General features: G+C 37.2%; 1 protein-coding gene across 1 annotated transcript in view; it reads left to right on the top strand.

The window, feature by feature from the left end:
• The window catches only part of LOC138087057 (zinc finger protein 33B-like), a 40298-nt gene that overhangs the window by 18690 nt on the left and 7564 nt on the right, over positions 1–14044 (top strand). The window contains 2 exon segments of the mRNA XM_068981854.1: positions 861–996; positions 1653–1748. Coding sequence (XP_068837955.1) covers positions 861–996; positions 1653–1748 — 232 coding nt within the window.

Genomic DNA, 14044 nt, shown 5'->3' with positions numbered 1-14044 from the left:
CACTACAGATGGTGATTGCAGCCATGAAATTAAAAGACACTTACTCCTTGGAAGGAAAGTTATGACCAACCTAGATATCATATTCAAAAGCAGAGACATTACTTTGTCAACAAAGGTCCGTCTAGTCAAGGCTATGGTTTTTCCAGTGGTTATGTATGGATGTTAGAGTTGGACTGAGCGCCGAAGAATTGATGCTTTTGAACTGAGGTGTTGGAGAAGACTCTTGAGAGTCCCTTGGACTGCAAGGAGATCCAACCAGTCGATCCTAAAGGAGATCAGTCCTGGGTGTTCATTTTTAGAACTGATGTTGAAGATGAAACTCCAATATTTGGCCACCTGATGTGAAGAGCTGACTCATTTGAAAAGACCCTGATGCTGGGAAAGATTGAGTGGAGTAGGAGGAGGGGACGACAGAGGATGAGATGGCTGGATGGCATCACCGACTCGATGAACATGGGTTTGGGTAGATTCTGGCAGTTGGTGATGGACAGGGAGGCCTGGCAGGCTGTGGTCCATGGGTCGCAAAGAGTCAGACACAACTGAGCGACTGATCTGAACTGAACTGCATGTTTTCTTACCAGATTATATGCTTCTTGACTACAGGATGGTATTTGCTAATCTTAATATTTCCAAGAACTAGAATAGTTCCAGATCCATTGTGGAGACTTGAGAATTAATAATTAATGCAAATTGGTTTGCAGAATATTTCTGCTATGATTTCTCTTGTTGTCTCAGAGTATAAAGCAAAAGGAACATTCTGCAAATTAGTTTGGTAATCTGTAAACAATAATCATGATAGGGATTTGGTTCCATACATCTTCTCCATGTCATCTTAATTCTAAATATTTCTGATTGAACAGAAATTCCAGGGATCAGTATCCTTTAAGGATGTGACTGTGGGCTTCACCCAGGAGGAGTGGCAGCACCTGAACTTAACTCAAAGGTCCTTGTACAGAGATGTGATGCTGGAGAACTACAGGAACCTTGTCTCAGTGGGTAAGGTTGGTTTATTATGCAATTCTAAATGGCATTTAAAAATTCTTTTAAACCCCAATCCTCAAGTATGGTTAGATTGAATTATTAGATCCTCATGGTAGGATTAATGCATTTACAAAAATAGGAGAAGAAAAGGGATCTTTTGGTGTTCTCCACCTTGTAAGGACACAGCAAAAGGGTAATTATCTGCAAACCAGGAAGAGAGGCCACACCAGATTCTGACCATGCTGGTACCTTGATCTCTGAGTTCCCAGCCTCCAGACTGTGAGAAGTAAATTTCTTTTTTAAAAGCCACCTGGTCTATGATACTCTGTTACAACAGCCCAAACAGACTAAAGCATAAAGTAATAATACATGCATGTGAGTATTAAATCAGATCCTCTTTGTAGCGCTCATCTTGGCCACAAAGTTGTAACCAAAAAAATCTTTTAATTAAGAATATGGACATCATTTGAAGTTTAATGATATTTAAGATTGGAATTCAAGACGCAATGTTTATAGGTCACTTTGGGGCACCAGGAAGATATTTGTGTTTGCTTCTCCAGTGAAATGTTCAATGGCACCTTCATTGAGCAGCTCTAAAAGCTTCCTCCTCTTTCAGAGGCCCTGAAAACTAGGCTACCTGGTCCACATCATAAATTATTTCACTTTAACAGGGTATTGTATTACCAAACCAGAGGTGATCTTCAGGCTGGAGCAAGGAGAGGAGCCATGGATATTGGAGGAAGAATTCCCAAGCCAAAGCTTCTCAGGTGAGTTAATGTGTATTGAACAAGTGAACATCAGGGAATTTACTATCTTCCTCTGATTAGTCCAGAGGTTGACAACTTTCAATTTTTTTTTTCTTTTTAAGACTATCACTTTAGAGGTCCTAATACTTAGAAGTAACTTAGAAGTCTCCAAATACCACTCTTAGTAAAAATTTTCTCCTTTTGATTCACTTTTTAAATATTTATCATTCTTATATTTGCCAGTAATCCAATTTTTGCCCACCTCATTTTATTGTTGTTTTCCTTGGTTACTCTGTGATTCTCAAAGCAGTTTCAGTTGCTCACCTTAAAACCTCCATTGCTCTGTATTCATGCTGTTATTAGCTATTCTTTCATACACTCATTTTTTGACTCATAATTTTTGAGTACCTGCTGTACTCTTAAGAGCTGAGAGTATAGTAATGGAAAATTAATGCATCTTAATGAGTTATAGAAATAGTATTTTTAATGCCCACAGGTACCTGAAAAGATAGCATCACTAATCATCAGGGAAATGCAAATCAAAAGCACAGTGAGATATCAGGTCACACCAGTTGGAATGGCTGGCATCAAGAAAATAAGAGATAATAATGTGTTGGCAAGGATGTGGAGAAAAGGGAACCCTTGTACACCATTGGTTAAGATGTAAATTTTTCAACCACTGTGGAAAACAGTATGCAGGTTCCACTAAGAAGTTAGAACTAGAACACATTATCCCCCTGCACATTGAACATGTCATCCCACCTCCTGGACTCTGTTGTTTTAGATGAGAAGTCAAGTGTCGCTTTTAAAGTTTTCTCTTTGTTTCTTAAATATTTTTGCTCTGATGCATCTCTGTGTTTATCCCACTTGGAGTTCATCTTGTTGAATTTGCAGATTAATGTTTTTCTTTACATTTGCCAAATTTTTGCCATCATTTCATTGAATAGTTTATTTGCTCCTTGGTCTTTTTCCTTTCTTTCTGGTACTTCCATTATGAATGTTAATGTACTTAACGGTATACTTCACTTATTTGAGGCTTTATTCTTATACTTTTTCTCTCTCTGTTCCTTAGATTGCCTTTTGTTGGTTGAGCTTTCACTAATTCTTCTTCCTGTAAGCATCAATCTACTATTGAATCCTTCCAGTGAATTTCTGTTGCAGTTATTATAATTTTCAAATCTAGAATTTTTATTTGTCTCTTTATTCTTACTCTCTATGTGATGATCTGCCTTCATACTAATATTTACTTCCTTAAGCTTGGTAGTTTTTGAACATATTTATAATAGCTGCTGTAAGGTCTGCTAAGTCTCATATCTGGATCCTCTCACAAACAGTTTCTATTGTTGGCTGTTTGCCCAGTATAGGTGGAATTTTCCTGTTTCTTTGTATGTCTTATAATTTCAAAACAAATACTTTAGATAATATTTTGTACCTACCGTAATGAAATTGAATCAGTATTTTTTTTTAAATCATAAAAAGCAAAAGTCCAGGACCAGATGACTTCAAAGGTAAATACTACAAAATGTTTAGAGAAGAGTTAACACTTACCCTTCTCAAACTGTTGCAAAACATTATAGAGAAATGTTTATTTCATTTGGTGCAGAATGCTTTTGACAAAATTCTACATCCATTTACAATAAAACTCTTAGCAGAATGTGTACAGAGGGTCATATATGATAAAGCAACAGCTAACATCATTATTCAGTGGTAAGAAGCTAAAAGCATTTCCTCTAATGTTAGGAACAAGACAGGGATGCTCACTCTCTCACCACTTTTATTCAACATAGTATTAGAAGTCCTAGTCATAGCAGTCAAACAAAGAAAAAGAAATACAAAGAATATAAACTGGAAAGGAAGAAGCAAAACTATCACTGTTTGCAGATGACATAATACTATACATAGAAACTTCTAAAGGTGCTGCCAAAAAGCTATTAGAGCTCGTCAATGAATCTGGTAAAGTTGCAGAATACAAAATTAATATCCAGAAATCTGTTGCATTTCTGTACACTAACAACAGGCTATCAAAAAGAGAAATTATGGAAGCAATCTCAGTGGCCGCTGGTCACCGCTGCCACCATCACCTCCCACCCTGTTCTCTTTCTGGTCAGGTCAGGCCCAACTAGCACCATGTGTGCCTGGCAGATACTGAGGGGGAGAGAAAGAGGAGGGGAGGAGGAGGAAGAGGATTCAGGGAGTAGGAGCTGGGGAGCCCTCCTGTGCCACAGGTGTTTATAGCTGTAAATATTCATCTCAGCACTGCCTTCACTGTATCCTAAAATTTCCAGATACTTGGTGAAGATAGGAAAGCTTATCAAAGAGACCATAGGACTATTGTACTGTATTTGCTGTTTATCCTGAAGCTCAGGTGAGGCAGAATTCAGCTGATCTCTATTTTTTGATTGTCTACTTCCTATTCGCCAAGCAAGACTTTTATTTGGAGAATTCTGTTGTACAGAGCCTGACATCATCTGGGAGCCATAACAGGAGCATGCATCTTCAAGTGTCCATTATTTGTGGATCAGTCAAGTTTTCCTGAAAGAGATCAAGCCCTGAGCCTTTGGAGTGGGAGCTGACTCCCAAGACCCTAGACTACCAGAGAACTAACCCTAGGGAGTATCAAATAATAAGAACTCACAGGAAGGAAACCACTTGAATACAAGACCCAGCATCACCCAACCACCAGTAGCACCCTGTGCAAGACACCTCATCTAAACAACAAACAAAACAAAAATACAAACCCAATCATCAGCAGACAGGATCACCCCCTCACTCAGCCTTGCCCATCAGAGGAAAAACAAACAAAAACTCAGCACAAATCTCACCCTAGCCTACACAAACCACTGGACCAACCTTAGGAGGGCAGAAACCAAAAGGAAGAAAGAATTCAACGTTGAAGCCTGGGAAAAGAAGACCTCAAACACAACAAGTTAAAAAAAATAATGAAAAGGCAGAGAAATACTACACAAATGAAGTCCAAATAAATGAAGATAAAACAGGCAAACAACCTGAAAAAGAATTCAGAATAATGATAGTAAAGATGATAGAAAACCTTGAAAACAAAATGGAGAAATTACAAGAATCAACTAACAAAGACCTAGAAGAGTTAAAGAATAAACATGCAGAGACAAACAACACAATTACTGAAATTAAAAGTACCCTAGAAGGAATCAATAGCAGAATATCTGAAGCAGAAGAATGAATCAGTGAGCTGGAAGATAAAATGGTGGAAATAACTTCTGAAGAGCAAAATAAAGAATGAAAAGAGCTGAGGACAGTCTCAGAGACCTCTGGGACCTATCAAATGCACCAATATTCGAATTACAGGGGTCAAGGGTATGAGAAATCTTTTGAAGATTATAGTTGAAAATTTCCCCAACATGGAAAAGGAAATAGTCAATCAAGTCCAAGAGGCACAAAGAGTCTCATACAGGATAAACCCAAGGAGAAACACGCCAAGACATATACTAATCAAACTAACAAAGACTAAACACAAAGAAAGAATATTAAAAGCAGCAAGGGAGAAGCAACAAGTAACATACAAGGGCAACCCCATACACTTAACAGCTGATCTTTTAGCAGAAACTCTTCAGGCCAGAAGGGAATGGCAGGATCTATTTAAAGTACTGAAAGGGAAAAATCTACAACCAAGATTACTAGGCTCAGCAAAGACTTCATTCACAATTGATGCAGAAATAAAAAGCTTTTCAGAAAAGCAAAAGAGAATTCAGTACCACCAAACCAGCTTTACAACAAATGTTAAACAGACTTACATAGTTAAGAAATACAACAGAAGATAAAAAGATCTACAAAATCAACCCCAAACAACTAGAAAATGGCAATAGGAACATATATATCAATAATTACTTTAAATGTAAATGGATTAAGTGCTCCCACCAAAAGATATAGACTGGCTGAATGTATACAAAAACAAGACCCATATAAATGCTGTCTAGAGGAAACCCACTTCAGACCTCAAGACACACATACACTGAAGGTGAGAGGCTGGAAAAATATATTCCATGCAAATGGGAAGCAAAAGAAAGGTGGAGTAGCAATCCTCTTATCAGACAAAATAGACCTTAAAGAAGATTACAGATAAGGAAGAATACTACATAATGATCAAGGGATCAATCCAAGAGGAAGACATAACAATTGTAAATATCTATGCACCCAACATAGGAACACCTCAATACGTAAAAAAAAAAAAAACAACACTAACAGACATAAACGGAGAAATTGACAGTAACAGTAATAGTAGGAGACTTAACACCCCACTCAAACCAAAACATAAAATTAATAAACACAAGTCTTAAATGATGAGATGGACCTCATTGATCTCTTCAGGACATTCCATCCAAATGCAGAAGAATACACTTTCTCAAGTGCACATGGAACATTCTCCAGGATAGACCACATCTTGGGTCACGAATCAAACTTCAGCAAATTTCAGAAAATTGAAATTATATCAAGCGTCTTCTTTGACCACAACACTATGAGACTAGATATCAATTGTAAGAAAAAAACTGTAAGAAACACAAACACATGGAGATTAAACAACACATTTCTAAAACAAGTTTACTGAAGAAATCAAAGGGAAATCAGAAGATTTCTAGAAACAAATGACAATGAAAACACAACAACTCAAAACCTATGGGATGCAGGAAAAGCAGTTCTAAGAGGGAAGTTTATAGCAATACAATCCTACCTCAAGAAACAAGAAAAACATCAAATCAACAACCTAACATTACACCTAAAGCAACTGGAAAAAGAAGAAGAAAACCCCGAAATTAGTAAAAGGAATGAAATCATAAAGATTCAAGCAGAAATAAATGAAAAAAGCAGCAGTAACAATGAATAAAACTAAAAGCTGGTTCTTTGAGAAGATAAACAAAATTGACAAACCCTTAGCCAAACTCATTAGGAAAAAGAATCAAATCAACAAAATTAGAAATGAAAAACGAGAGGTTACAACAGACAATGCAGAAATACAAAGGATTATAAAAGATTATTATGAACAATTATAGGGCAAATAAAATGGATAGTCTGGAAGAAATGGACAGATTCTTAAGAAAATTCAGTCAAGGAAGAAATAGAAATTATGAACAACCCAATCACAAGCACTGAAATTGAAGCTGTCATCAAACATCTCCCAAAAAACAAAAGCCCAGGAGCAGATGGCTTCACAGGAGAATTCTGTCAAACATTTAGAGACGAGCTAATGCCTGTCCTTCTAAATCTCAAACAATTGCAAAGGAACACTTCCAAACTCACTCTACGAGGCCACCATCACCCTGATTCCAAAACCAGACAAACATAACACAAAAAAGAAAACTACAGGCCAATATCACTGATGAACATAGATGTAAAAATCCCCAACAAAATTTTAGCAAACAAAATTCAGCAACACATCAAAAAGCTCATACACCATGATCAAGTTGGCTTTATATCAGGGATGCAAGGATTCTGCAGTGTATGAAAATCAATCAGTGTGATACACCATATGAACAAATTGAAAAATAAAAACCATATGATCATCTCAATAGATGCACAAAAAACCTTTGACAAAATTCAGCACCTATTTATGATTAAAACTCTTCAAAAAATGGGTATTGAAGGAAGCTGCTTCAACATAGTAAAGGCCATATATATGATAGTGAAACTGAAAGTCGCTCAGTCATGTCCGACTGTTTGCGACCCCATGGACTCTACAGTCCATGGAATTCTCCAGGCCAGAATGTTGGAGTGAGTAGCCTTTCCCTTCTCCAGGGGCTCTAGATCCCAACCCAGGGATCAAACCCAGGTCTCCCGCATTGCAGGCAGATTCTTTACCAGCTGAGCCACATGTGAAGCCCATATATATGATAAACCTACACCAAACATTATTCTCAATGGTGAAAAACTGAAAGTATTCCCCCTAAGATCAGAAACAAGACAAGGGTGTCCACTTTCACCACTGTTATTCAACATAGTTCTGGAACTCCTAGCTAAAGCAATCAGAGAAGAAAAAGAAAAGGAATCCAGATCAGAAAAGAAGAAGTAAAGCTCTCACTTTTTGCAGATGGCATGATACTCAATATCGTGCATTATTCAGTCCAGTCGATCAGTCATGTCCGACTCAGCGATGCCATGAATTGCACGCCAGGCCACCCTGTCCATCACCACTTCCTGGAGTTCACTCAAACTCACGTCCATCGAGTCGGTAATGCCATCCAGCCATCTCATCCTGTGTCGTCCCCTTCTCCTCCTGCCCCCAATCCCTCCCAGCATCAGAGTCTTTTCCAATGAGTCAGCTCTTCGCATGAGGTGGCCAAAGTACTGGAGTTTCAGCTTTGGCATCATTCCTTCCAAAGAACACCCAGGACTGATCTCCTTTAGAATGGACTGGTTGGATCTCCTTGTAGTCCAAGGGACTCTCAAGAGTCTTCTCCAACACCACTGTTCAAAAGCATCATTTCTTCAGCCCTCAGCTTTCTTCACAGTCCAACTCTCACATCCATACATGACCACTGGAAAAACCATAGCCTTGACTAGACAGACCTTTGTTGGCAAAGTAATGTCTCTGCTTTTGAATATGCTATCTAGGTGGGTCATAACTTTCCTTCCAAGGAGTAAGCGTCTTTTAATTTCATGGCTGCAGTCACTATCTGCAGTGATTTTGGAGCCCCCAAAATAAAGTCTGACACTGTTTCCACTGTTTCCCCATCTATTTCCCATGAAGTGATGGGACCAGAAGCCATGATCTTCGTTTTCTGAATGTTGAGCTTTAAGCCAACTTTTTCAGTCTCCTCTTTCACTTTCATCAGGAAGCTTTTTAGTTCCTCTTCACTTTCTGCCATAAGGGTGGTGTCATCTGCATATCTGAGGTTATTGATATTTCTCCTGGCAATCTTGATTCCACCTTGTGCTTCTTCCAGCCCAGCGTTTCTCGTGATGTACTCTGCATATAAGTTAAAGAAGCAGGGTGACAATATACAGCCTTGACGTACTCCTTTTCCTATTTGGAACCAGTCTGTCGTTCCATGTCCAGTTCTGTTGCTTCCTGACCTGTATATAGCATTATTAGAGAAATGCAAATCAAAACTACAGTCACATCACACCAGTCAGAATGGCCCTCATCAAAAAGTCTACAAAGAATAAATGTTGGAGAGGGTGTGGAGAAAAGGGAACCCTTTTGCACTGTTGGTGGGAATGTAAATTGATACAGCCACTATGGAAGACAGTATGGAGATTGCTTAAAAACCTAGGAATAAAACCACCATATGACCCAGCAATCCCAATCCTAGGCATATACCCTGAGGAAACCAAAATTGAAAGAGACTCATGTATCCCATTGTTCACTGCAGCATTATTTACAATAGCTAGAACATGGAAGCAACCTAGATGTCTATTGACAGATGAATGGATAAAGAAGAAAGAAGTAGTGGTATATATACACAATGGAATGTTATTCAGCCATAAAAAGGAACATATTTGAGTCAGTTCTAATGAAGTAGATGAACCTAGAACCTATTATACAGAGTGAAGTGAGTCAGAAAGAGAAACATAAATACCCTATTCTAACATATATATATGGAATCTAGAAAAATAGTACTGAAGAATTTATTTACAGGGCAACAGTGGAGAAACAGACATAGAGAATAGACTTATGAATATGGGGAGAGGGAAGGAGTAGGTGAGATGTATGGAAAGAGTAACATGGAAACTTATGTTTAAAAAAATTAAAAGCTTGTATGATGATTTTAGCAGATACAGGAAAAACATTTGACAAAATTCAGCTTTCGTTCCAGATTAAGACTCTCAAGTGAAAATAAGACAAAAGGCCTCTTATTGAAAATCAGCTAATGTTGTGCTTAATATTTTAAAACTGAATAATTTCCTAAACAATATCAGGAGCTAGACAGGTAGTCCATTCATACTCAGTAACATAGTGTAATCTGGCCAGTACAATCAGGGAAGAAAAAGAAAAGGAGGCAGTAGTGGAAAAAGAAGTAGAACTGTCTATTCACAAAAAGGTAATTAAGTAGAATTTTTTTTTAAATGGCTAGAACTTTTAAGTGCATGTAGGTTGCAAGATAAAAGTCAGCATACAAAAATCAGTTTTATTTGCAACAGCATGAACAATATTTTTTTGCTGACCTATCTAGCAAAGATGTGAAAGAGCTCACTGAACATTATAGACCATTGCAGAGGGCAATTTAATACCTAAATAAATGGAGAGAGATAGCTTCATGTCTTGACATATATACTTTTATATATGGTCATTATCCAAGTGCTCAATATCGTTAAGATTTTTCTCAGTAAAAAAGTCTGTAAATTCAGAACAACTCCAATCCAAGTCCGAACAGGCTTTCTTAGAGTAATTGACTAGCTGATTCCTAACTTCATATAGAAGTTCAGAGGAGCTAGAATAACAGCTTTGAAAAATAAAAGTTAACTTGTAGGGTAACAACTGCCTGATTTCAAGAGTTACTATAAAGTTATGGTAAGGAAGACAGTGCGGTGTTAGCCTCAAGGACACATAGAGGAGTTGAGCAAAATACAGAACCCAGAAATAAATCTGTTCATATATATTATTGTGTCAGAACGCATCAAACTGTATAGTTTGAGTGTATTCAGTTGACTCTTCATGTCTACCTCACTAAAACTCTTTGAGATTGATGTGAAAGTTTCTAAATGGTTGCCTTCTGTGTATTTATCTTATCACCTACTTGTTACATACATCATATTGACTGGCATTGATATACAACTCTCAACTTTTGAGTAACACTGCTTTAGAGACACTTCCAAGTAGTCACCAGATGTATAGAGGAATGTCTATATTGTTCATACTGACAGAAAAACTACATAGTCAACCAGACTATCCATCAAATAGGGGAATCATATATCTATGTGCAACAGTGTGGATGAATTTAGGAAACAGTGAAAAAACAAGTCAAAGAGACATTGGTAAATTTAAGAATGTATGGAGTTTTTTTAAAGAAAGATTTTTGATTAAACCTCTTTCATTAAACACTCTGCCTTTGGAGAATTTTACAGTGAAAGGAAGGGATTTATATAGGTGAAAAGCACGTAATATTTTCAGAGATGCTGCTCTTCCTGAATGGCCTGTATAACATATAATATATTATCAGGGTATAATTTCCTTGAATGTGACCATATTTTATTCTTAGAAAATAGAATGCTGACGTATTTGGAGTAATGGGTCATGATATTTGAATTTAAAATAGTTAATGTTTAAGAAGGCTTTATATAGAGAAAGATAAAGCATGGCTGCAAAACTTCAACAATTTGTGAATCTAGATCAGAATTTTAGAGGTGTTCATTCTACTGCTTAGACAAACTTGCTATTTTCTGTAGCTTATGTGGACATTTTTTCTGTTTATATTTTCTGTCTCTACCAGGGTATACTTTGATAAGCTATATTTTCCCAAGAAATTATTTATTCTTCTCTTCCAAATGTATTTGTAGCAAGTTGTGCAAAAATAGCCTTTTAAGATAATACACCTTGTTTCAATGATTGCTTCTCCCTTATCATTTCTTATTTTGTGTAGTTGTGATTTCTCCCACTTGTTGATTAGTCAGTGATTTGCCTTTTTTGTGAATTTTTTCAGAGAACCAGCCTTTTTACTTAATTTGTTCAATTTTTGGCTTTCTGTTTCTTTAACTTCTGAGCTAAGAAAACTGCAAAAATAAAAGAAGCCCTATTTCACATATTCAAAGAGACCACTAGAAACGTGGGAAAATGTACCTAGAATAGTCTTAAGACATACCTTAATATAATTTTGTTGTTCAGTCGCTCAGTCATGTTCCACAATTTTCAACCCCATGGACTGCAGCACACCAGCCTTCCCTGTCCTTCACCAGCTCCTGGAGGTTGGTCAAACTCATGTCCATTGAGTCAGTGATGCTGTCTAACCATCTCATCCTTTGTTGTCCCCTTCTCCTCCTGTCTTCCATCTTTCCCAGCATTAAGGTCTTTTCTAATGAGTCGGCTCTTCACATTCCGTGGCCAAAGTATCAGAGCTTCAGCTTTAGCATCAGTCGCTCCGATGAATATTCGGAGTTGATTTCCTTTAGAATTGACAGGTTTGATCTCCTTGCAGTCCAAGGGAGTCTCAAAAGTCTTCTCCAAAACCATAGTTCAGAAGCATCAATTTTTTGGTGCCCATCCTTCTTTATGATCCCAACTGTCACATCCGTACATGATGACTGAAAAAACCATAGATTTGACTATACAGACCTTTGCTGGCAAAGTAACGTCTCTGCTTTTTAATATACTCTAGGTTTGTTGTAGTTTTTCTTCTAAGGTTCAAGCATCTTTTAATTTCATGGCTGCAGGCACAATCTGCAGTGATTTTGGGATCCCAAGAAAAGAAAGTCTGTCACTGTTTCCATTGTTTCCCCATCTACTTGCCATGAAGTAATGGGACCAGATGCCATGATCTTAATTTCTTGAATGTTGAGGTTTAAGCCAGCTTTTTCACTCTCTTTCACCTTCATCAAGAAGCTCTTTAGTTTTTCTTCGCTTTCTGCCATTAAGGTGGTATATCTGAGCATATCTGAGCTTATTGATACTTCTCCCAGCAGTCTTGTTTCCAGCTTACACTTCATCCAGCCTGGCATTTTGCATGATGTACTCTGCATATAAGTTAAATAAGCAGGGTGACAACATACAGTGTTGATGTACTCCTTTCCCAATTTGGAACCAGTCTGTCGTTCCATGTCTGATTCTAACTGTTGCTTCTTGACCTGTATACAGATTTCTCAGGAAGCAGGTGAGATGGTGTGGTATTCCCTAAGAATTTTCCATGGTTGGTTGTGATCCACACAGTCAAAGGCTTTAGCATAGTCAATGAAGCAGAAGTAGATGTTTTTCTGGAATTCTCTTGCTTTTTTTATCATCCAACAAATGTTGGCAATTTGATCTCTGGTTCCTCTGCCTCTTCTAAATCTAGCATCAGGAAGTCTTCAACATCTGCAAGTCTTCATTATTTACATGGCTATTTGTGAGTTTATTCTTATTTCCTGCTTTTCTCTCTCCTGTTTCCTGCAGTTATTAAATTATATTATTTCTGCTTCATTAGAATATATAACATTTATATATTATTCTGTTCTTGTTTTCATCTTTATTTTGGTCTTAGATCTTCAGTTAAATGTATTTACTGTTCTGTTTTTCTCCCAGTGTTTCCTGAAAGATCTTGGTTCCTCTAAGTTTCTGCACTTCTAGAAGTTTTGTGATTACACTGTTACCTAACTTTGTGACTATCTAAACCTTTTTACATAGCCTTGCTACTTAAAGGAATATAAATAAATGATAAAGCCCACTTTCTTTTCTAAAATATGATGCTCCACTGAGCTTTGCTTTGTTTATTGGTGATGAAGTCTATGGCCAAACCTCCATGTTAGTGTTTGTTGAGACATAAGTCTTTTTGTCCAGAGGATTTTTCTTCCTTTTAGTTTTATTAACGTATGTCTTAGAGAGGACTTTTCCAGCTCAGTCGTTCCAAGTTTCATGGTGGTCCTTTTGAATATGTGGATTAGGTCTTTTATCTTTGTATGGTTTTCTTAGATTGTGTTGTGTGTATGCTTAGTCACTCAGTTGTGTCCAACTCTTTGTGACCCCATGGACTGCAGCTTTCCAGGTTCCTCTGTCCATGGGGATTCTCCAGGCAAGAATACAGGAGTGGGCTGCCATGCCCTCCTCTAGGTTATCTTCCCAACTGAGGGACCGAACCCAGGTCCTCCCACATTGCAGACAGATTCTTTACTGACTGAGCCACTAGGGAAACCTTTTCTTAGATTATAGTTTTTAATTTTAGATTCATCCCATTATTTTCTATTCTTTCTCTTTAAAGACTACAATCATACATACAATCTTGTTTTAATTTTATTATATTTTTGCTCCTACTACTTTTCTGGATGGTGAAATTACAAGTTTTTTTTTTCCATTTGCTTTTCTGTATTTTTAAATCTATTTTTACATTAAAATGCAGTTGATTTAAGTGTTGTTTTGTGACTATACAGCAAAGTGATTCAGTTATGTATATAAACATTTTTTAATACTCTTTTCCATTATGGTTTTTCACAGAATATTGAATATAGTTCCCTGTGCTGTATAGTAGGACCTTGTTGTTACCCACTCTATATATAATAATTTGCACCTGCTAACCACAAACTTCCACTTCATCCGTGCCCACTCTCCCTCACTCTTGGCAACCAGAAGTCTGTTCTCTATGTCTGTGAGTCTTGTTTCTCTTTTGTAGTTAAGTTCATTTGCATTATATATTAGATTCCACATATAGGTGACATTGTGTGGT

Source organism: Capricornis sumatraensis, chromosome 10, assembly GCF_032405125.1.
Source record: "Capricornis sumatraensis isolate serow.1 chromosome 10, serow.2, whole genome shotgun sequence".
In the NCBI taxonomy this organism is placed as follows: Eukaryota; Metazoa; Chordata; class Mammalia; order Artiodactyla; family Bovidae; genus Capricornis; species Capricornis sumatraensis.
The sequence above is the reverse complement of the archived record's forward strand: the minus strand, read 5'-3'. Positions and strand labels throughout refer to the sequence as shown.